Below are 23676 nucleotides of genomic sequence, written 5' to 3'. Positions count from 1 at the left end.
TGGGTCCTGGAGAGCCCCCCTCCCCTCCACAGTCCTCTGGAGCAGCCAGGGAGACTTTAATCTCTCTGGCTGCTTCCGGCTCCCTGAAAGCTCCCTGCTCCCTGCAGGGGTTAAGACTCTCCGCGAGTGGCGGAGAGCATCAGCCACATTGAATAGAGGGAGCAGGAGTGGCAGAGAGACCTCCGGAACACGGAGAGTGCATGGAGAGCGAAATAAAACGCTCTCCATGCACGGAGAACTTTTTCATTGAATACTGCCCTGTGACAGGATGACGGCGAATGAGGATGGTAAATCCATATACATTGGTCACGTTTGTTTCCTATCTCATCGATTCCTCCTGCCAATCCACAGCCCCCTCTCCATTAAAATAGGCCATGTACTGTTCCCTCACCGGTTTGGCTCGTACACTCCCCGTGAAGTGTGTTGGGGTTTGCAAGGAGGATATCTGCACTACCTCCTCTGGCAGATCTGGGTCTTCTTGGAGTGCTGTGCCTGTAGCCCTTTGTTGGTAAAATTGTGCAGGACACAGCACGCCGTGACAACCCAGTCAATTTTGTCCACCCTCAGGTTGATGGCAGTGTGTAATATGCAAAACCAGCAAGCCAGGATTCCAAAAGCATTTTCCACAACACGCTGTGCCCTGTATAGCCTGTAGTTAAAAATCCTTTTTTGGTGGTTAAGGCCCCTTTGTGCATATGGCTTCATTAAATTTGCAGGCCAAATGCCTCATCCGCCACAAACACAAAATTAAGCCCTTTTTTTTTTTTTTTTATAAAGTGTTTTTATTGCACAGGTCATACGTACAGAACAGAACATCAAATCAAACAATATACATATGCAAGAGTCAAAGTCCAGCATTGTATGCCAAAATGTAACATTATTATATAAATTATGTTAACATATAGTGTCGTCAAGTTGTATATTCATTCAAAGTAAAATAAAGTGTCAGTTAATAAAGAGAAATGGTGTCTCAGTTCTGTTCTGACTGAGTAACAATATTTCAATTTTCTGAGTTATAAAAAAAAAAAAAGAAAAAAAAAAAGGGGAAACGAAAGAGAGAAAGAGAACATTAGTCATGCATTAATGTACATAATAAGGGTTCCATCACACTTAGGGTGGCGTATCTATGTGATATCGTAGGTTGAGCAGTTCTTGTAGATACATTGCTGCTATCAGTAGCCACTATTGAGGTCATCACCCAGCTCTGTAGCATCAGGAGTGTGAGGAGTGCGGAGACTCCAACCACCTACCCCAGATCTTATCAAATTTAGGCAGGGTACCACGAGACATATAGACATATCTTTCATGCTGTACAGTGGTGTTGACTAGAGCTCTCCATTCCGCCAGCGTAGGTCCCGAGCTGGCCATCCAATACCTAGCTATGACGACCTTAGCCTGAGAGCATATGTTAATCACGTATTGTCCCTCTGCATTATTCAAAGGGGCATTTTCCTTACTTCCCAGTATACACAATTTAGGCGTCAGGGCCTGCCCAGAGATCCCAGTTGATGTAATAGTTGATTTGACCGCCACCCAAAAAGAGTTAACCAGGGGACAGTCCCAGAGGAGATGCCATAGGTTCCCCTGTGAGAAACCACACTTTGGGTAGGCCAGGGAGGCTCGTCCACTGAATTTAACCATAGTACACGGTGTGTATGTTCTATGTAAAATAAATAGCTGGACTTGTTGGAATCTTGTGGAAACCGTGGCATGTATTGGTGATGCCAGGGCCTCCTCCCATTCCTCCTCCTCAAAAATACCCACATCAGCCTCCCATTTGGTTTTTAGAGTGGATAGCGAATCCTTGTGTAGAAAGGATAACAGAAATGAGTAAGCTAGAGAGATGGTTTTAACCTGTCCCAAGTTAGTCAGGAATATTTTTGCTGGAGAGGATAGCAGCACAGGGGGACTGCTGTTGAACTGAGTGTTTAATGCGTGGCGCAACTGCAGATACCTGAAGAAATACACCTGAGATAACCCGTACTCCTCTTTTAGCTGTTGAAAAGATTTTAGTACAGATGCCTCATATAGCTGCCCAATCGTCACCACTCCCCCAGTTGACCACAGTCTCCTGCCTGACAAACAAGCGAGTTTGAGTAACTTGGTGGAGTGCCAGAGGGGAGCCTCAGGATCTATGGCCGTGTATTCCATCAAGGAGTGGGTCTCCTGCCATATCCTAATGGCTTGAACCACCAGTGGAGGGGCCCCCCCAGGAATCTTCCCACCCAGGAGTAGTTGCGAGGGTGAGATATTGGGACATATTTGATACAAGAATGTATTCGGGAGCGAAGCCTGGTCAGTGTCTTGCAGCCAATGCCTGAGATGTGAGAATGGGCTAGCATAATAGTACAACCTGAACTGTGGTAAAGCCAAACCCCCATCCGTCCGTGGTCTAGTAAGGGTACTGACACTGATTCTGGGACGCTTGTTCGCCCATATCAGTGAAGATAGCAAGCTGTTTAAATGCCTGAAGAAGGAAGCCAGCACGTACACGGGGACTGATTTAGAACATATAATATCTTGGGCTGTAAGATCATTTTTATTAGATTGACCCTACCAATGACATTTAGGGGTAATTTGGTCCACACCGACAATTTGTCTTTGACAATGGACAACAGTGGATGTAGGTTCCTGGGGATAAAGTCCTGACTGTCATTAGTAATAATGATCCCCAGATATTTAAAATGGGATACCCAGCTAAGTGGAAGGGGGGCGCCCAGGGCCAACGTTGGGGGACCACGCAAGGGCATTATGGAGGATTTGGACCAATTCACAGTGAGGCCAGAGAAACCACCAAACTCCTCCATCAGCTGCAGAACAGTTGGCATAGACAGCTTATAGTCCTTTAAAAAGAGAAGTAAGTCATCAGCATAAAGTGCCACTGTGTCTGTCCTCTGTCCCAGTTGGAGCCCAACGACATCTCGGTGGTTTCTAAGAATACAGGCAAGTGGTTCGATAGCTACAGCAAAGAGACCAGGGGAGAGGGGACATCCCTGTCTAGTACCCCTTCCCAAAGCAAAAGGGGGTGAGACATGGTTATTGACAGAAACCCTGGCCATCGGATGGAGGTATAACAGCTGCACCCATTTTAAGTATTGTGGGCCAAAGCCCATACGTCGCATTACCTGCCACAGATAAGGCCACTCGACTGAGTCGAAGGCCTTGTTGGCGTCAAACGACACAACGGCAAAGTGCGTTTCCTCCATATGGATACCCAATCAACTCCCTCACCGCCGCCTCAAACCATCAACTACCGTCACCTATATTCTTCTTTACTGGTGGACGATCCGGAGTCTCCTCTTTTTGAGGATCTGTAATAAAATATAGGCTATTTAGCCATTTTCAAATAGTTTTGGTACTGTGGGCCTTATTCTAGTTCACTCTTAGAGGCAAATTCCAGATGGACAAAACCATGTGCATTGCAGGGGGACATATGTAAAATGTGCAGAGAGAATTAGATTTGGGTGAGTTATTTTGTTTCTGTGCAGGGAAAATACTGACTGCTTTATTTTTACACTGCAATAGAGATCTCACTTTGAAGAAAAACCCCACCCAAATGTAACTCTCTCTGCACATGTTATATCTGCCCCACCGGCAGTGCAAATGGTTTTGTCCATTTGAGAAGGAATTTGCCTCTAAGAGTGAACTAGAATAAGGCCCTGTGTGACAGACATTGTCTCAGCTGCATATATATGAAGGCCACTGCTCACATGGCGCACATCAATGGGGCCGGGCCCATTCCATCTGTGTCATGTGTGCCACAGCCTTTACATATACAGTATGTGGCAGACACCCTCTGCTACACATTACCTTATCCCTACTGTTGCATTCTCCAAAGTGGCTGTTTCCAAAGTTGCCAGAGTGTCTTTCACTTTATATATATATATATATTATATATATATATATATATATACTGGGGGAAAGGCCGGCACTCCTCCTTGTGGTGTAATAACCTGCCCAGGTGCCTTCCAGGATGCAGCAAGCACCCAAAGTAATAGAGCAACTGGAGACGGCGGCACTCAAAGGGACTTTAGGAAAATGAATCAGACCACTCTGGGGTTCAGTTCAACGTTTCGGTCGGTTAGACCAGGGGTGTCAAACACAAGGCCCGCGGGCCAAATCCGGCCCGCCAGACCTCTTCATGTGGCCCTCGCAGCCGCCGCCAGCCTTCACCTTTTATTCTCGTTTTTTTTTTTTTAAACAAGAAAGCCGCCTCTTCAGCGCATGCGCGGCAGCCTACAAGCCAGAGAACGTCTGCCCTCTAGCACAGTGCCGCCGGTCGTCAACCCCTCCTCCGCTCCCACCTGCTGTATAGGAGCCAGAGAGAGGAAAGAGCAGGTCCGTCGTGGTGAATGGTGCTGCTGCTGAGTGTGCACTGCACAGTGACTGGGAGCACGCTGCCCCCCACTCCTGGATAGATAGTGCAAGAGCACTACTCACAGGAGGGAGGGGGAAATGCGCCTGTGTGAGAGCGCAGCTGTGTCCTTGGTGGTGGAGCAGCTCAGACTGGAGTGGACGCATCAGAGCGGGTAAGTGTCAAACTCTCTGCCTATGTGTGTGTGCGTGCACTGGCACATTGCAGCCCATCATTAATTGCTGTGTCCCATGATAATAAGCAGGACATATGCCCTAAGACTGAGTGCTGCCCCCCTGTGCAGGCAGCGTGTGCCCTAATGCACTGCAGTTCACAGCAATAGCAGGAGGGAAATGCTACTGCTGAGTATACAACAATTGAATGCAGTGACAATAATTTATGATAATAAAGAGTGGACACATAGTCCTACAGATACAACCGGCCCTTTGAGGGTGACCAAACTGCTGATGCGGCCCCCGATGAATTTGAGTTTGACACCCCTGGGTTAGACCTTTATCAAGAACTTAATGCATACACAAATCATAATGTCCAAGACACCACATATATACTACCCAGGTGATTAATGATTAACTTACCCCCTGTCCACACGTGCGGCACGCCCGCCCGTTCTCGTCTTGATGACGTCGGCCCCTGCCAGTGCATTACCTCCGTGTGCAGCGGCTGTAGCCGCGGGTGTAACCCCGCCCACTGGGGGGGCGCGTCCGGCATTTGATTGCCTGACTCGCGCCAGCCTCTCCAGTGTGCGTACACTGGAGTGTGTGCACAGCATGTATATATATATGTGGTGTCTTGGACATTATGATTTGTGTATGCATTAAGTTCTTGATAAAGGTCTAACCAACCGAAACGTTGAACTGAACTCCAGAGTGGTCTGATTCATTTTCCTAAAGTCCCTTTGAGTGCCGCCGTCTCCAGTTGCTCTATATATATATATATATATATATATATATATATGCTGCTACCTGCATTACCAGAGGGAGAACAGTATTCTCCCCAATCTGGAGAGCAAAACCCAAGTATTCCCCTTTTTTTTCACTCCCAATAGTATGGGGTACTGTGTGACAGTCATTGTCTCAGCTGCAGATATGTGAAGGGGGCTGGGTCCATTGCATCTGCGCCATGTGTGCCACACAGTGGGCCTTATTCAGATCTGATCGCAGTACAAATTTGCTCTGAAAATGGGCAAAACCATGTGCACTGCAGGTGGGGCTAATGTAACATGTATAGAGTTAGATTTGTGTGAGTTATTTTGTTTCTGTGCAGGGTAAATACTGGCTGCATTATTTTTACACTGCAATTCAGATTTAAGTTTCAGCACACCCCACCCAAATTTAACTCTCTTTGCACAGGTTACATCTGCTCCACCTGCAGTTCACATGGTTAAGCCCATTTTCCGAACAAATCTGTACTGAGTTCAGATCTGAATAAGGCCCAGTACCCCATACTTATTGGGAAAGTTAAAAGTGGGTGATGCTTAAATGTGTATATATATATATATATATATATATATATATATATATATATATATATATATAAATATATATATATATATAGTAGTGTGATTTTTCAAAGATATCTTTTATACGGTATTATATATTTGCGTTAACACAATTTTATATATTTTTTTCTATATGTTTGCAAATGTTTTATACAGTGGTGTAGCTAGGTGCCACGGCGCCCGGAGCAAGGGCATGTTTCGCGCCCCCCAATTTGTAGTAGGTGAGGCTCCTGCGCAGTGAAAAGTGGGCATGGCCCAACATTATACCACACACCGTAATGCTCATTGCACATTTTAGCAAACTTTGTAATACCAATTACACATAAAGCCACAGCCATAACGACAATTACACATAAGGCCACACATGATGCCCATGGCATACTATAGAACACAACGTAATGCTCGTCACATACTAACACACCGTAATGCCCATCGCATACTAACACACTGCAATGCCCATCGCATACTAACACACTGCAATGCCCATTGCATACTAACACACTGCAATGCCCATTGCATACTATTTAACAAACCGTAATGCCCATTACAAATTTAACACATAAGTGCCACTTACCTACATGCTCGATGCCAAGGGCTTCATGCTCAATGCCAAGGGGGACTGAAATTGCTCGTTGCCAAGGGGGACTGAAATTGCTCGCAGGGAGGGTAGGTGTGAGTAATTGATAGTGGAGGGGAGGGTGGGAGTGATAGTGCAGAGCAGGGAGGGTGGGAGTGATAGTGTAGAGCAGGGAGGGAGGGTTGGAGTGATAGTGCAGAGGTGGGTGGGTGGGATAGTGCAGAGCAGGGTGGGTGGGTCGGATAGTGCAGGGTGGGTGGGTGGGATAGTGCAGAGCAGGGTGGGTTGGTGGATGGGATAGTGCAGAGCAGGGTGGGTGGGATAGTGCAGAGCAGGGTGTGTGTGTGTGTCATAGTGCAGAGCAGGGTGGGTGGGTGACATAGTGCAGAGCAGGGTGGGTGGGTGACATAGTGCAGAGCAGGGTGGGTGGGTGACATAGTGCAGAGCAGAGAGTAGTATAGAGTCCCCCCAGCTGTCAGGGTACAGTGTGCGCCCCCACCCCACCCACAGCCGGAAAAGCAGCGGTGCAATCCGCCTGCCCGCGCCCGAGTCCCGGCTCCCCGCTGTGTTTAGCGAGATGTGCAAGTGCACGGTGCTGCTATTTAAAAGTCACATTTCCCGCTGGACCGCGCTAGCCAATAGGCGCTCGCGGTCCAGCAGCCACCAGTTGTTTGGCTGCTGGACCGCAAGCGCCTATTGGCTAGCGCGGTCCAGCGGGAGATGTGACTTTTAAATAGCAGCGCCACCGTGCACATCTCGCCGAACACGGCGGGGGAGCTTGCGGGAGAGCCGGCAGGGGAGCCGGAGGGGAGGGGGAGATTTGAGTGGGCGGGATAGAAGTGGCAGCAGCGGGCGAGATAGCGGTGCCAGCACAGCTCCGGCGCCAAGATAGCTTCCTGCGCCTGGAGCTTGCGCTCCACCGGCACCGCCCTTGCTACGCCTCTGGTTTTATATATTAAAGGCCTAAAAAACCTGTTTCTGTCCTAGGCCTAAATTTACAATAAAACAGATTGTTTGCACAATAAAGTGTACGGTGTATTTTTCCTCCTTACCTTGCAATACTGGTACTTCAGCACCTTCACAATGGCTTTGCAGGTCTCCGGGATGATGAGGCCCAAAGCTTGTGGGGAGATGAGGGATCCAAACTTCAGGTCAGCAAGAGACCATCCTGTCACCAGAAACCTCAGAGTCAACACCAGCCGTTCCTCAGCAGGGATAACCATGCGATACTTGGTATCCTGCTTGTCGATGTGGGGAGTCACCAGATGCAGCAATTCCTGGAAAGTGTCATCATCCATCCGCAAAAAGTTACGGTAGTCATCTGGGTTATTTTCCCTAAAATCCCTGAGCAGTGGCATGTGAGACCGAGTCTGACGACTCAGTAGCCACTGCTTTGTCCAGCATGATCTTCCTCTCCTACGCTAGGCCCTCTGACGCTTGAGCTTCACCACAGCATAATAGAGCAGGTAATCTTGCTGGTGACGACCCATCACTGTATTCTCCATAGTGGACACTGTCAGTGCAGGGTTAATAGACACTTTGTAATGGCAGGCAAAACAAAGTAATGTAAAATAGCTATGTGCAGCGTTCAGCAGGTATACACCAAGCCTCACTAGTCACAAAGAAATACACTGGTTTAAAATGGTTGCTGCTATTCCTATCCCCTCAGCTAGTCCAGCCCCTTTATTTTAATTTCAAAGGCACATCTGACGATGGTTGCATGGGGTGCTTGTAAAACCCCCCCAAAAAAACAGTGTTCTGACCGTCTTTACGACCATCACGGTTGCATCAGGATCGGATCAAGATCGTTTCGCAAAAAAAGCACACTTTTTCAAATCGTTAGCTAGGGACTGCCCAGGAGCTACCGGGAAGTCCAAGGGAAATCGTTCCATGGTTGTGGACGATCGTGGTCGTTCTGGTGTGTACCCTACATTAGAGGCAAATTCCTTCTCAAATGGACAAAACCATGTACACTGCAGGTGGGGCAGATATAACAGATAGAGTTATATTTGGTTGGGGTTTTACTTCAAAGTGAGATCGATATTGCAGTGTAAAAATAAAGCAGTTAGTATTTTCCCTGCACAGAAACAAAATAACTCACCCAAATCTAATTCTCTCTGCACATGTTATATCTGCCCCACCTGCAGTGAGGCAGCTCGGTGAAGTGATAAAGTGTCTGGTTTTTATCACTGGCCAATCAGCTCCTAACTGTGAAGTTACAGGCTTGGTTTGAAAAATGACAGGTAGGAGCGGATTGGCTGGTGATAAAAACCAGACACTTTGGGGGAAATTTACTAAAGGAAATTTGTAAAAAAATAGGTGTATTTGTATCAAGAAATACACTTATTTTTGACATTTACTATCCCGAAAATACGGCAATTCGTATTCGTATTGATGTGCTATCAATACGAATACGAATTGCCGTATTTTTGGGATAGTAAATGTCAAAAATAAGTGTATTTCTGGATACAAATACACCTATTTTTTACAAATTTCCTTTACTAAATTGCCCCCTTTATCACTTCACCAAGCATAAGAAATCTACCCCTAAGAGTGAACTAGAATAAGGCCCACAGTGAGGAGGCAGGAGGAGGAGTTTGTCAGGGAGCAAGAGGAGGAGCCTAAAAACACATATATTGAGTGTCAGGAGGAGAAGGAGGAGGATGGCCATTTTGTGGAGGAGGATGAGGTTTGCAGGGATAACTGCACATGGGCGCAATGTGAACTTTTCATATAAAGAGGATTACGCGTAAGTGCGCGCTATGGTACCTGTTTCCCGTGCCTTCTTGGGGACCAGCAACACCTTAGTAATCAGGGGCAGAAAAAGCAGATGTGGCAGGACATCACAGATGAATTTGATGCTTTGAGTTTATTTAAAACAAAAGTCACAAACGTCAAAGATTAAATTATATTAAAATGGCTTCTTAAAGTTAAAATGGAAACGGAGCGGAAGCAGGTCTGCCGCACAGGATACCGCCTATGAGTGGGAGTTAAAACAAGTGATTCTGCCTGAGGTCCTTCCCGGGATACATGTCACCGATACAGACCTTCCTGCATCCTCGGAACATCATGGTTAGTGCCCCCATATTTATATTAACTAATATGTGTTCAGGTACACCCTCGCATGATACGTGGAGCCGAATAGGGACCTGGATCTGGTGCGGTTCCTGTGCCCTCCTCCTGCACAGCTCCTCCAAACGTGCCAAGTCACAGACACTTAGCTCAAAACCTGACAGCAGCAACTACATGGCAAACACTCTCACAGGTGTCATTGATGAGGATAATGTATATGTAGGGGTGGTCCTGATGATTGTAGGGTTCACGTGCTATTTTTAACCCATATGCCTTTTTTATTTTGGTGTGGTCAAATTTGCCATCCTCACCCTGGTCTATTTTGTGAGCGGTTTTTTAGTAAAATTTTGTGTGCGATTTTGAACATCGCACGATTTGCGATTTGTATACTTTGTAATGGGAAAAAAAATATGTATGCAAGTTGTGGTTTGCAATTGTTTACTTCCCTAAAAAACGCTAATTTAACCGCAAACCGCACGCTATTACATGTCCGAGTTTTAAAATGCATGAGATTTGGTCCATTTTTTTTACAGAAAACTGTCCAATAATCGCATCATACTACATTTAGCCCCAGGTGTCCTACCAGTTGCAGATTTGGTTAACTCACAAAGGAGCACTCTGGCATTATTAAAAATCCCTTCCCCAGGATTCAGGAAATATAGACACTAATGAGGATCTCACCTGCTGCTACTTTGTGACCTGCTCAGAGAACCCTGAAGAGAAACAAAACAAGTATATTAACAAGGACCAGGAGGAAAACCATGTAAACAAATAAAACATACAAACTCTCCACTGAAAGTGCCCTGGTTAGAATGGAACCCATGGCCTACTGTTATGTGGCAGCAATATATAATGCCCTAAGAGTGTGAAAAAAAATTGCAGTTGAAAATGTAGCCTAAAGCTGGCAATCTACAGATTTATTGTCCAATCTGGCTGTTAAGAACAAAAACCTGGTAATGGATGAAAGCAAATGACAGTTTACCATTTGATTTGAAATGATGGAAAACTGCCAAAACCGGTCATTCAGCTACTACCAGGTTTTCGTTCCAACCAGCCCAATCTGACAATCGATCTGTAGATGTATGGCCAGTTTATCTCCCAATTACTGGCACTTCTGAATACAAGCAGGATTTTTTTTAAAGGAAAGATGCTCTGTGCTACCAGTGTACCTCAGATCATGACTAAAATATGTAGTTTTTCTATATACTAATTTTCTGTTCTATATCTAAGAAATATATCATTGTACAAAGAAGATCAGAGATCTAAACCTGCAAGTAGGCTACAGCCTCTCCTCTTTATTCTTAGGACATCCACTCAGATTAGTGGAGAGGAGATTTCGAACAAACAAAAGGAAAGGTATTTTCATGGTAAGGGCAGTAAAGGTATTGAACTCTGCTAGAGGAGGTGGTGTTGGCAGATACATTGAATGGTTGGGCATATGTATTTATTGGAAAAGAACATTCAAGAGGTACAGTATAACCCATAACCATTACTGATAATACAGTAAATAATCCATATTGGGGTTACCTCACCAAGGCCAAAAGGTTGAATTTGATGGCCGAAAATCTTTTTTCAACCTTAACTACTGTTACTACTATGTTACTATGGGGGTTATTCTAGTTCACTCTTTCTGACAAAATCCTTCTTAGATGGACAAAACCATGTGCACTGCAGGTGGGGCAGATGGTACTTGTGCAGAGAGAATTAGATTTGGGTGGGGTTTTACTTCAGAGTGAGATCTATATTGCAGTTTAAAAATAAAGCAGCCAGTATTTACCCTGCACAGAAACAAAATAACTCCCCCAAATCTAATTATCTCTGCACATTTTACATCTGCCCCCTGCAGTACACATGGTTTTGTCCATCTAAGAAGGATTTTGTCAGAAAGAGTGAACTAGAATAAGGCCCTATGTAACCTAGTCTATCTTCTTAAAGAGAATCAAGTAATACAGGACAGCCCACTCGCTCATACAGCACACGTTCCAAGACTTCTCATATACCAGCTTTGCAGGCTTATTCCATATACCATTGTTCCCAACACAAAGCACTACTCCTTTAAAGAAAGCTGCCTTTGTTGATCTCCTTACAAATATATTGATAACCCCAGCAACCTACTTGCTGGCTAGATTTGGCATCACTACTTGTTCATATGTTGTAATGACTGCTAGCTAAATACTTCCCCTAAAGGGAAAGTGAGCACCATTCATTGAAGTCAGGGGCAGATCTAGACTTTTCTTTTAGAAGGGGGTAAAGAATTAATCATGACTCCTCAGCTTTCCAGTGTCAACTCCCCATTCAAGTTCCAACTTCTGTATACCCAGAATGCCACTACATTGTCACGATCCGAGTATTAAAGCAAGCTTTTTTACCGGCTAAGTGTATGCGCAGGCTGAGCTTGCGTTTAAAGTCCAGATGCAGCCAGCATCCTGTGCAGCTGTCCTGCGGTCATCTCCCGGTTCCCTCAGCGCTGCTGAGTCCGCGGCTGTGCAGCACGCCGCTTCCCTCAAGCTGAGTGACAGTGCCCAGTGTCCGGCAATCCTCTAATCCGCTACAATTGCTCCCGGCCACAAGCATGATGGATACAAATACTCTTTCCCGCCTTAGCCTGATATGGGGGCTGCCCTGCTCCTTTCAGTGACATGTCAGTCTGAACCAATCATGTGCACTCTAAGCTCCCTGTCATACCTATACACCCACAAAAAAGAAGAAGTATCTTGTTGGGTGCACTGAGAATCAAATATTTATTATAAAATGTAACTTTTATTAGTTCCTATAAAAAGGTCTCTTAATCAGAAGGAGACCACATGACCTTGTCTCAGAGTGAAATATTAAAAAAAATTTAATATTTCACTCTGAGACAAGGTCATGTGGTCTCCTTCTGATTAAGAGACCTTTTATAGGAACTAATAAAAGTTACATTTTATAATAAATATTTGATTCTCAGTGCACCCAACAAGATACTTCTTCTTTTTTGTGGGTGTATAGGTTTAACTTTAAGTAGTGGGTAGCACCCCCCGGACATCTTTAGGGGAAGGTTTGATCTCCTCTAAACTTTGAAAATAACTGGGGGAGGAGAATCCAAACAAAAGATACTGGTGCGGGAATTCCTTCTTTTTTGTGTCTCCCTCTCATACCTACCCGGCCAATCATGGCCTTCCAGTGGGTATAAGTATGCTGGGAGCTCACAGACTGATGCTAGTGCTTCAGTTGTCAATTGTCTCCTGTTGTATCTCTCTCTCTGCTGCAGTGTGCTTCTCCCCAGGTATTCCAGCTCCTGTGACTCTCCAGGTATTCCAGCTCCTGTGATTCAGTGTCCTGTATAGGATACTCACCTCAGCAGTTCCTGGCCTAGCTCTGCATTCGATGTTCCAGCCATCGGTCATTTTGCATTCGATGTTCCAGCCATCATTTATTCTGCATTCAATGTTCCAGCCATCGTTCAGCATTTCCTTGATGTTCTAACCATCGTTCTGCCAGCATTCGATATTCCAGCCATCGAACCTTCTGCTTTCGATATTCCAGCCATCGTTCAGCATTCCTGCGGTGTTTGAATCATCGTTCAGTCAGCATTTGATGTTCCAGCCATCGTTCAGCATTCCTTCGATGTTCTAACCATTGTTCAGTCAGCATTCGATGTTCCAGCCATCGTTCTGTCAGCATTCGATGTTCCAGCCATCTTCCACATCTCATCTCAAGGCAACCCTCAGTAAAGTATTGCTATTACCGTGTGTTGGTAATCTTTTTTGAAAGGACTTCATCAGTGCTCTGCATCTTATGATACCTGTCCTCTATTGTACCGTTACCACCGTGCATACTTTACTACCTGCTATTGCCAGTTACAACCTTCCTGTCATTGGTTATTTCCCAATAAACCTGGTTGTATTTTACATTGCCTCCATCTTGCCTCTGGGTGCACTGTCGTGCAAGTGAATGCGCAAGGGTCTCCTGAAACCTCTCCGATTTCTGTATCGGCCCGAGTTCCCACCAGAGGTCTTCGTTACTGGGACTCCTGCACTTTTTCTGACTACAGACTTTCCAACAATTCCAAATGATGCTGCTGCCCAGAAATTTATTGAGATGAACAACAGAACCATTGTTTAATATTGGCTGCATATGATAATACAGCAGAACAATTGCTAAAATATCACTGATGGATGTTGGGGTACAACTGGTCTATGGGCTTAATTCAGACCTGACCACAGGGCTTTTTTTTGTTTTCCAAAATGGGCAAAACCATGTGCACTGCAGAAATATATATTTTAGATAGTGCTGCGCTCTGCCTATATTGAAGTTTATATTGTGGGTTGGTACAAAGAAAAGTAAGTGAAACGTGTGTTGTTACAGAGAGAAATAATAAAAAAATTAAATGTTTCACCCACTGTGTATACTTGCAGTGTCTTTCAAATGAAATATATTCATTCAGAAGGTAAACAAGTTAGCATAAAGATTTTTTAAGTTTACTGGTTAATCAATATACTGTATGCAGTATTGGCACACAATTGTCTAGTAGTGCAACCACCTTCTGCAAATAATAACGAGTTTCTTTCTGTATCTGTTATCCTATCAAAAGTATAATTAAAAAAATGTACACAATAAAATAAAATTATATATACTGTATACACAAAAATGAAAAAAAAAAAATGAAAAGATGTAGGAACGAATAAGAATGAGAGCAAATATGATAAATGAATTTTAGTTCCCATTAGTTCTTCAGCTAGGGTGTACGTCACCTACCAGTATTTGTCTTTTCCTTGTGTAAACTAATTGAGCGGCGTCCCGCTATCTTAGTTCCTTCCCGTGCTTAAAACTCAAATGTCTCTTAAATAAGAAAAATCTTCAGGTAACTCTTTGCTCCAAGGCTTGACATATTTTTCTAAAATCTAGGAGCCAGGACAAAAGTGTAGGAGCCAGACAAACTAAATTGGGTACCTAGAATGGCGCCGATTTGGATCTTGGGCATCGCAAGGTAAAAAATCGCGTCGGTCGCATCGCATGCGGCCGAAAAATCGCATGCGATGCGACCAACGCGATTTTACATAGGGAACAATGTTAAATGGCCCAATTGACCCGATTTTACATAGGGAACAATGTTAAATGGCCCACAGACCACAAAAAGACAAAGTTGGGCTCGTCGCACTAGGTACTGATAATGTAAATATCGGAAGAGGCCCCCAGTATTTATTACACTTAAATCAGTGATATTGGCGGGTGTGCTACCTTTTGACAAGAAATTTGAATACATCAAGGGGAGAAGGAAAGACTAGGCTTGCCGTTATTGTGGTGCACCGTAAGGAGGTATTTTATATAAAATATAACTTTTATTCAATTATTCACTTAAAAAGCGACATATAAAACCAAAGACATACAAAATGGACAATTAACACAAAAGTTTTAAAATTGAGGAAAAGATTCCTCACGTAGTGAGACCCCAATGTCACAGTATCCTGTGGTTTTTGTTTGTCACAGCAGTGCGTCTTACTATATAGGGAGTAGTCTGCAGACCTGAACAGATCAGTGAATTCTACCCATGTGATAGTGTTATATCTGAGTAGCCTTTAAGTTACAATGATGAGTACTAATCCTCTAATTGCTAGGGTACTCCAACACTAGTTGTTTTAAATATGGTTATAGTGGGGAGATATAGTGATCTGTTAGGTCTAGTTCTGCTGAGTTTTTAGAGGCAGTATTACATGTGTGCTGGATGGCAGTATAACTGTCTGGAGGGTAATCAGCTGGTGTGGTGAATATATCACCTTTTCAATTCACAGGTGCTACCCAGCTGACCTTCCAACTGACTGAGTTATAGATAAATCAAGAGATCCAAATTTGTAGCATATTCATGGTGCACATAGAATGAATTGGCATCAGAGGGGTTAAATGCTAATGGTCTCTCTGTTTGGGTAATAGGTAGTTTTAGGTGATGATATAACTGTCTGGAGGGTAATCAGCTGGTGTGGTGAATATATCACCTTATCAATTCATAGGTGCCACCCAGCTGACCTTCTAACAGACTGAGTTATAGATAAATCAGAGATCCCAATTTTATAGCATATTCATGATGCACATAGAATGAATTAGCATCACCGGGGTTAAATGCTTGCGCTCTCTCTATATAAGTGAACACTTGTAATACCCTAAACAATACTAGAATACTAGCCCTGTCACCCCCGACAGATCCGGATTACAGCGCACCCTTGATGCTGACAGATGTCCTGGCACCAGCGGGGTAACGCCTTCGGTCTGACGGCGGGTGTAACTGTCCCTAATCTGCAGAACTAGGTAAGTATTCACCATTTGTATCTGGACATAGGTGGAATGGGGGAGGGGAGGCACAGTTTAACAATGAACCATGTGCCTTCACCACCCACTGGACAGTGCCGGAGGGCTGCGCACACTGTTGTGACAAAACAATGTTCAATGACAAATCATAAAGGAGGACAATGGGGTGCAGTCACTAGGTGGACACGGTCAACGTGCGTGTCGCTGCTCGCTTCATCAGGACCCACGCCACCCCACGATCAACGTCAACCCGAAGCGAGCCCGCGAGGGGTGGCGGTACGCGTCCTCCGACCTTTTCATACCCCCACTATCCATGTCGGCGTGGAGTTGAGAATAGAAAGTGTGAGCCCCCGAGCCCGAAGCGTGGCGAGGGGACGCGGATACCTTCACAGGTATCCGCGTCCCCTCGCGGGCTCCACAGGTAGCCACGTCCGCTCGCCACGCTTCGGGCTCAGTGGCTCGCTGCGCTCGCCACACTTTCTATTCTCCATTCCACGCCGCCGTGAATAGTGGGGGTATGAAAAGGTCGGAGGACGCGTACCGCCGCCGCTCGCCACGGGTTCACGTTGATCGTGGGGTGGCGTTAACAATGGCATGCGATGTACATGCGATGCCCGCCGTTCTAGGTAAAGAGTACCCTAAATTGCCCCCCAAAAATAAAGACTGCAAACTTGTACAAGGTGTACTTTAATTAAAGCAGTATGAAACAGGACATGCCTAGAACAATAACGCCAATCACTGATTAAACTATTTGTTGTGTTTGTGTCCATGTACATGACGTGACACCCAAATAATTGCCCCAGCAATGACACCCACACAATGCACCCAGTAGTGACACCCATATATTCCCCCCAGCCATGACAACCATAAAGTCCCCCTAGCCGTGACACCCACATAATCCCCCCAGCCGTGACACCCATATAATCCCCCCAGCCGTGACACCCATATAATCCCCCCAGTTGTGACACCCATATAATCCCCCCAGCCGTGACACCCATATAATCCCCCCCAGCCATGACACCCATATAATCCCCCACAGCAGTGACACCCATATAATCCCCCACAGCAGTGACACCCATATAGTCCCCCCAGCCATGACACATAGTGTATAATGCCCCTAGGAGTGACAGATGTAGTGCACCAGTAATGCTCACCGCCCCACCCTCTTCTGCTGATGCTTCAAATATATTTTAGGGGAGAAGCAGAGATTGCGCTTCTCCCACCAATGACCCCGGCGGCCATTTGAAATATGGAGCCAGCTTGTTAGCCAATTACCGACCCCGGCTGCCGGCACCCGAGCAGCGATTGGCGGGCGGCGCTGCTTTAAAATATATAGAATATACTTACAGCCCGCTGTGTATCCCCCCATGCCGCAGCAGACTGCTCGTCCACATCTCTCTGTGGTCAGCCATTGCAGATGCCTGTCCCGCCCTGCTGAGCCGCTCTCAGCAGAGGAGATCACCCCGCCGCTGAGGTCTCTGTTTAATAAAGACCTCAGTGGCATGTCAGTGCCCCAGCAGTTTCCAGGGGGCACTGTCAGTGTCTGTCAGTTCTTCCAGGCGCTCCCCACCACGCTGACATGCCGCTGATCTCTACTGAGAGCGGCTATTGACGACTATTCCAGATGTCCCCTGCCACTATGTAGTGGTCCAGGCAGGGCACATACATAAACTTACAAAATGGTCAGGGCGCAGTGCCCTGCAGAATAAGCTTAACATGATCACTATGCAGGGGAGCGTGATTGAAATAGCCGGCCACTGTACACAGCGCAGAAGTTGGAGCAGTGACTGTTACTTACATCAGCTCTGCGCCCTCACCAGCTCCTGCGCTGACACCTACGACACTCCGCTCAGCTATGCGGGCAGGGAAGCGTGATTCAAACAGCCAACCCCGGCACACAGCGCAGGAGCAGTGATGGTTACTGACACCAGCTCCTGCGCTAACAACCTCAGAGGACGGAGCTATGCGGGGCGGGTTGGAGGGGGGGGTGTTGACGTGGAGGTCCACAGCTTTGGAGCTTCCTGCTGCTGAAGACAGAGCTGATCACTGCTGAGAGGAGATGTGACACTGCCATCAGGCTTAGGCAGGGACACACTACTGCTGCGTCCTCTCTCAGCCAGCAGGCCCCACCTCTCACAGAATCTAGTCGCCATACAACAAAATCTGGTCGCCATGGTGACCTGGCGCCCGGGGTTTGTCGAGCCCTGCTTTACTTATAATATATACAAAAAGAGTGACAGTGGATCCCTCTAATGGGAATGTATTCATAATAACTTTATGTCTAATGCTATGGATGTCTTAATGTGCAATGTACATTGTGATGGACACTATAAATTGTGCCTATTTAATGGAAAGAATTAATCCAAACACAAATGTTCTGTGAGACTGGGTAATGTGAAAGAAAATTATCTTTATTGTAACTGGTACAATCTAGATTAAAAGTCTATCAGCAAGAATGGGGGGATGGGGTAGGGGTGGTCACACTTGGGGTAGGCTTCACAAGGACCAGCTGTGCGCTGTGGATCTCACTGCTGTGTCTTCCGCAGGCGCTGGTATGCGTCAGCCTACCTGTGTCTACCTGGATAGGGTGAGGGACCAGTGGGGGCTCCGTGTGGGGGAATTGAGCACAGGGTCCTGCTGGTTGGTGGGATGGGTGATGTTGGGATCACTGGTGGGTGTGGGGTGGGAGAGAGCGCTGGGACTTGAGGTCACAGGCTTGAGTCTCTGTCCGTGCAGAAAAAGTTCCTGGTGGTCAAGGAAAGTGTTGGGTGGTATCGGGGGCTGGCATCCCTAACCCTCCGGTGGTGCACCTTGACACTTACCTGATACCTGGAAGTTGCTGCGACGATGTAGATCTCTGCCTCGCGTCATCTTCAGTCTTCACCGGCGTCCGCACTTTCTGCGGTGCAGCCGGCAGCAGGTCCACACCGCTGCTACAGTCGCTCCTGTCACTTCTGGGTTCTGCTGGCGTGCGTACACCTGGGGCATCAGGGCAGCTGGAGGAGACTTGTGTTGTGCTGGGTGGGTGCAGGACTAGCGTGTCCCCCCCCCCCCCCAATTCCACTGGCACTGGAAAAGAGCTATTATAAAAGGGGCGTAGGGAAAGCCAGGTAAGGTGCAGGATTATCAACCACAAATTACACAGTTGTTTTTACTTTTACTATTACCCTATAAGAAATGATAAGACATGATTATGGTCACTTGTTTCTAAGCTATTGAAATTCATTACAAAGGAAGAATTAGAAATCAACAACGTGTTTCTCACCTTCAGATGAGTGACCAAAGATCTAAGCTCTGCATTTTCCTTCTTTAGAGCTTTCAGTTCACTATGGGGCAAGGAATATATTATTAATATAAAAGCTAGTGCAGTACAGCACTGCCAGAACAAAAACATAACAATGACCATATAAAAAATATGTAATACTTCTCTTGGTTGTCAGTCTTCTGTAGAGCCATCTGCAAATTCTTTTGGCTCTTAAAAATGTATTGTTTGTAGAACGTCATGTGAATTTCATGCTGCTGCTTTTGGAAAGTCCAAGCCTAATGTATAGAGGATAGATATCAGCAACACTGTACTGTTTCTCAGTAACGGTTCTCCACATTAGGTAAATTATGTAAACTGTTAGCTTCTAAACAGACTTTTGTCAAAATGCAATTTTAAAACTTTGAATTAAAGTGCAATATATAAATGTACTATATTGGTTGAAACTCTAGGAGGGTTATTCTGGTTGATTGGCAAGGCTGCGTATAGGCAGCCTTGCGAGTCCACCAAACCTAGCCTTACGAATGGTGACCTGGCCACCACCCATTCGCAACGTGTGTTCGCATGCACTGGCTTCGAATGGATGTTTTTGTAGCCTACGGGGAACATCCACATCATTCGATGGTCGCCAACCATTGGATTATGTGGAAGGAACACGCACATCAAAGGTTGCTCAGAGCTGTGATGTCAGCTATCCGCCCCTGGCGTCCATGTCACCACCAGGTGATATCTATGGGAACGCTCATGACACGCTTGGCGTTCCCATGGGCTAGTCCCCCGGCCCGCTGCCCCAATCCCCCCCCCCCCGCTCACCGGCATGCGCATTTAGCAGACATCAAGTTAGCATGAGTAGAAGTGGGGTTTTGGGGGTCAGTCGCACAAGATCACAGTAGTAATATTCTTCTCATAAATCCAATTGGCCCCCTGCTGGATATATAATAGATAAGTCACACCAGTATATACGCAGGGGTGTGCTACCACGGCGGCAGATGTAACATGTGCAGAGAGAGTATTCGGGCGGGGTTTGTACTTCAAACTGATATCTATATTTCTCAGCCCATTTCCTCAAGTATTTCCTCATTTTGCCCACTTGTGTTTAACTCGCAGCTAAAAGAAGTCCCTTTGAGAAGACATGAGGGACCTCTGGTTATCTGTTTGGCATGTCTCATACTGAATACACTTCAGGAAAAGGTGGAATCTATTTGCGGGTGAAATTCTCCCACCTGAGAGTTAACATAGTAGTTCACAGCCCCGTAATGCTGGATACAAATGTGTACAAATTTGCAGGAGAGCAGGTGTGGTGCAGTTACTGTCATTTTAATACCACTGTAATGGCGACATGCACTGTTTGCAGGGAACTGGCTCTCCCTCTAACCAGGGCATCTGGTAGCGAAATTACAAGTTCAGCCATCCAGTACAAACAAGCAACATATAGTAATGCATCGAAAATACATAATAATTACAGTGTAGAACACTTCAAATAGATCAGGCTTAGTGGGATATTATATCCCGGGTCATGGCTGTCGGGCTAGCTCGACAGCCGTGACCCTGTCCTGTTCTCTGCCTTTTGACTGTCTGCCTAGCCCATGTCGACCTAATGATTGTGTCGACCTAATGACCTGTCTACCTTGTCCAATGTCGACCTTTCAGCATGTCAACTTAGTGGTGTCGACCTAATGACTGTCGACCAACTTATGGTCGACCAAATGATCCATACCCGATCTAAGTTGGGTTTAATTGGACTAGCCCTTAAGGGTGCTATCGTAAGGATCCATGCTATTTATGTTGTTTTTATGCATTGTGATGTCATTGGAAACCTTATGACTTTCTGAAAACAACACAAAAAACAGACTTAAGTGGACCCTTAGAGGCCTATAAGGGTCCATTAAATGAAAAACATTTTTACTTTACAGAACTTTTGACAAACTGAAATTAATAAGCGATTCATCGGCAGGGTGGTCTGTGAATCGGACACGGTAGATATTGTTGTGAATTCTATGTGAGATCGATCCTCAGTTATTTTTTCTCTTCATTGTTTGTTTTTTCATTGAGAGTTTTTGGGCCTTATGACTAGTACATTAGAAATGCACCAAATGCTGATTTCTGGATACAGAAACAAAAAAGTTTATTTGCATATTACAGCTAAGCGGGATAAAATCCTATTTGATTGATAATCTTTAGTACCCTGATGCAGTAACTGTGTTTTGCTCACTTAACGCGTAGGGAAATTGTAAATCTATTAGGGGTGAATGCAGAGCTGTAAAAAAGATAGGTTTTCCAATGGATCTAGCATGCTATCATCTGTTTTTAGAGCCATCTTTTGCACCAAGATATGGTTCTTGCATGACAGCTATAAAATGAAGAGAGTGGATGAGGAAGGTCCGGCCACACAGATTCCAAGTTCCAATAAAGTTACATGTATGCTTAGTCAGAAACTATCGTTCCTATTTTGTTCCAATCATACTGTACTGACAAAAGGATAACTTTACCATAACCTGGCAAACTCATGTTTACTCAAAACATTATTCATCATTAGTATACTTGGTAACTCAAATCCTCTTTTTTACATTGCAGTAATGTTAATGAACATATGAGCCATAGCCTTACCTGAGCAATATTATTAAAGTATGTCTGTACTGCCTGTTTTAGGCTTCTAAAATATATCTTCTCATGAGGCTTGAGCTGCAAGAGAGAATAGTTACATAAAGGCAGGAATAACTAATTATATATAATAATCATGACAGATCGGACAAGTGCCAAGACTCTCCTATCAATTTGCTTTCACATAAAATGTTTCTGACCTACAGGCCTCTTTTTCAGACATTATTGCACTATGGTCTCTTTCTTTTTGAGTTTCTTTTAGATCATAGAGACTCCAAAGAATATATCTTAGCACATTGTGTAAGTGATATATGTGTGTAAAACTCGCCAGTGGATCTACATAAAATTGTTGTATGTTCTATGTTTTAAAGCCACGGTGAAGGCTTTTTTGTATTTCCTGGGCTGAGTTTGATTGCGCTGTGGGTTATTTAGTACTTTTTTCTTTGTTTGACATTATTAATCATATTTGCCTTCTTTTTTATCTGTGTTCTGGATGATGTGGAAGAAAAGAGAAGATGGACATGATATGACATGATTCACATCAAATAGCCTGGGTGGGTCATTACTGCCCAATAATCTCAGTAAAACTCAATTATACGCATACATTTACTGTGTTGAGCGGGTTTTGGCAATTTACTCCAGTAGAATTGTCTGCTCTCTGAGAGTCCGACAGGTCTAACAATAATTTGGGATCTCACATATATTCTGGGAGAGGGGTGATACTAAATCCTGGCTCCTCCTCATGGATAGAGAGCCAAATGCTGCACTGTGACATATCCAGAAGCACCCGGCTTCAGTTACTCAGAAGGGGGTGGCAGTGCAGACACAAACCCCAGAGAGCACCCATAATCTTCAGGAATGTTGGACATGCCCCTGAAGTGGTGGTGAAAACCATGTAGCCACGCTCCTTCTCTTTAGACCATACCATTCCCACAATGCAATGCCCATTTCCAGACAAAAGCGTTTATGCGTGCACTGGGTGTCACCAACACTGACAGTATACAGGTGTATTCAACTGTATTCATTGGCATGATTTCCCACACACCAGCATCATCTGTGCGGAGGTGCCCTAGGCTTTGACTGATACTTACACTTGTCGACCCCTGTTTAGCACACCAATGCAATGCTAGCAGGATGCGATGTGCCAGAATTCTCCCCTTAAACTGCTGAAAATCATATCCCTCACAAAGACACAAAAGTGATTTATGTAACACGGTCCCAATATCCCTCTCAAGACTAAGGACATGAACATTGAAAGTTTAAAGTGAGGTACACATGGGGTGATTCTGCTAAGTGATTATGACTACATCGTCAAAATAACTTAAGTTTGCCGTAATCACACATAGCAGCAGATTTTGATGCCTGGCCCCGCACTGTCGCTATCGCTTGGCCAAATAGTCAGTGCAGGCAAGAATATTTTTGCTAGACTGTGTATTAGGCTGCGGCTCCCAGGGCTGGCAGGATGTAGTTAGCCGTCTCTCTGACAGCTTAACTACATCTTGATACACACAAGCTCAGTCCAAATCACCGGCACTTAGTACTGTGTGTACACGGCTTAAAAATTGTTAGTCCTGAATTATAATGTGTGGGACAATAAAATGAGAATTCACTCTTTCCACCATGTCCATCTCTAGATGGATCTGTAAACCTGCAAATTTAAGTGCATATTGATTTTCCAAGGGCAATTCTAAGCCACAGGAAATACATTGCGGCAGGTGGACTTTTTGTATCAAGTTTCAGTTGTTCAAGTATCAGTTAAAAGCTTCAGTGTTACAAAACCAACAGCTAGTGTGCTGCTCCATAGATAGGCCCTTATTCTGGTCGGTGCGTACTTTCCCGAAATCTTACGGAGCGGGCTGCACGCCACGCTGTGCGGACATCGTCCAAAGAAACGCCCACCGAGCCTCCGCATTCGGACGGACTCACTCTTTAAGAAGAGGGCGTGTTTACGGACGACATTCAAACCTTTGCGTGTGTGGTGGACACACACAGATTCTGCACGGTCTTACAGC

General features: G+C 45.2%; 2 protein-coding genes across 5 annotated transcripts in view; both read right to left on the bottom strand.

Annotated features, from left to right (window-relative positions):
- Nucleotides 1-23676, bottom strand: part of RNF212B (ring finger protein 212B) — a 116125-nt gene that overhangs the window by 66246 nt on the left and 26203 nt on the right. For all 3 annotated transcript variants that reach the window (XR_014474967.1, XM_083188343.1, XM_083188329.1), the window contains exons 4-7: nucleotides 21671-21745; nucleotides 19226-19341; nucleotides 19067-19127; nucleotides 10204-10235 (exon numbers count right to left, since the gene is read on the bottom strand). Coding sequence is in view for 2 of the 3 variants with exons in the window: in XM_083188343.1 (XP_083044469.1) it covers nucleotides 10204-10235; nucleotides 19067-19127; nucleotides 19226-19341; nucleotides 21671-21745 (284 nt within the window). In the remaining variant the exon portion in view is untranslated. The remainder of the gene's footprint in view (nucleotides 1-10203; nucleotides 10236-19066; nucleotides 19128-19225; nucleotides 19342-21670; nucleotides 21746-23676) is intronic.
- On the bottom strand, nucleotides 830-7846 carry LOC146080725 (uncharacterized). 2 transcript variants are annotated; one of them, XM_083188308.1, is made up of 2 exons: nucleotides 7503-7846; nucleotides 830-3311 (listed from the first exon to the last, which is right to left on the bottom strand). In XM_083188308.1, exon 2 carries the CDS (start codon nucleotides 2149-2151, stop codon nucleotides 1213-1215), a length of 939 nt encoding a protein of 312 aa, XP_083044434.1. In that variant the 5' UTR covers nucleotides 2152-3311; nucleotides 7503-7846; the 3' UTR covers nucleotides 830-1212. Both variants share the same exon structure in this region, with proteins under 2 accessions (XP_083044434.1, XP_083044441.1).

This window comes from Crinia signifera, chromosome 1 (genome assembly GCF_055691185.1).
Source record: "Crinia signifera chromosome 1, ASM5569118v1, whole genome shotgun sequence".
Taxonomy (NCBI): domain Eukaryota; kingdom Metazoa; phylum Chordata; class Amphibia; order Anura; family Myobatrachidae; genus Crinia; species Crinia signifera.
This window is presented reverse-complemented; position numbering and strand designations above follow the sequence as displayed.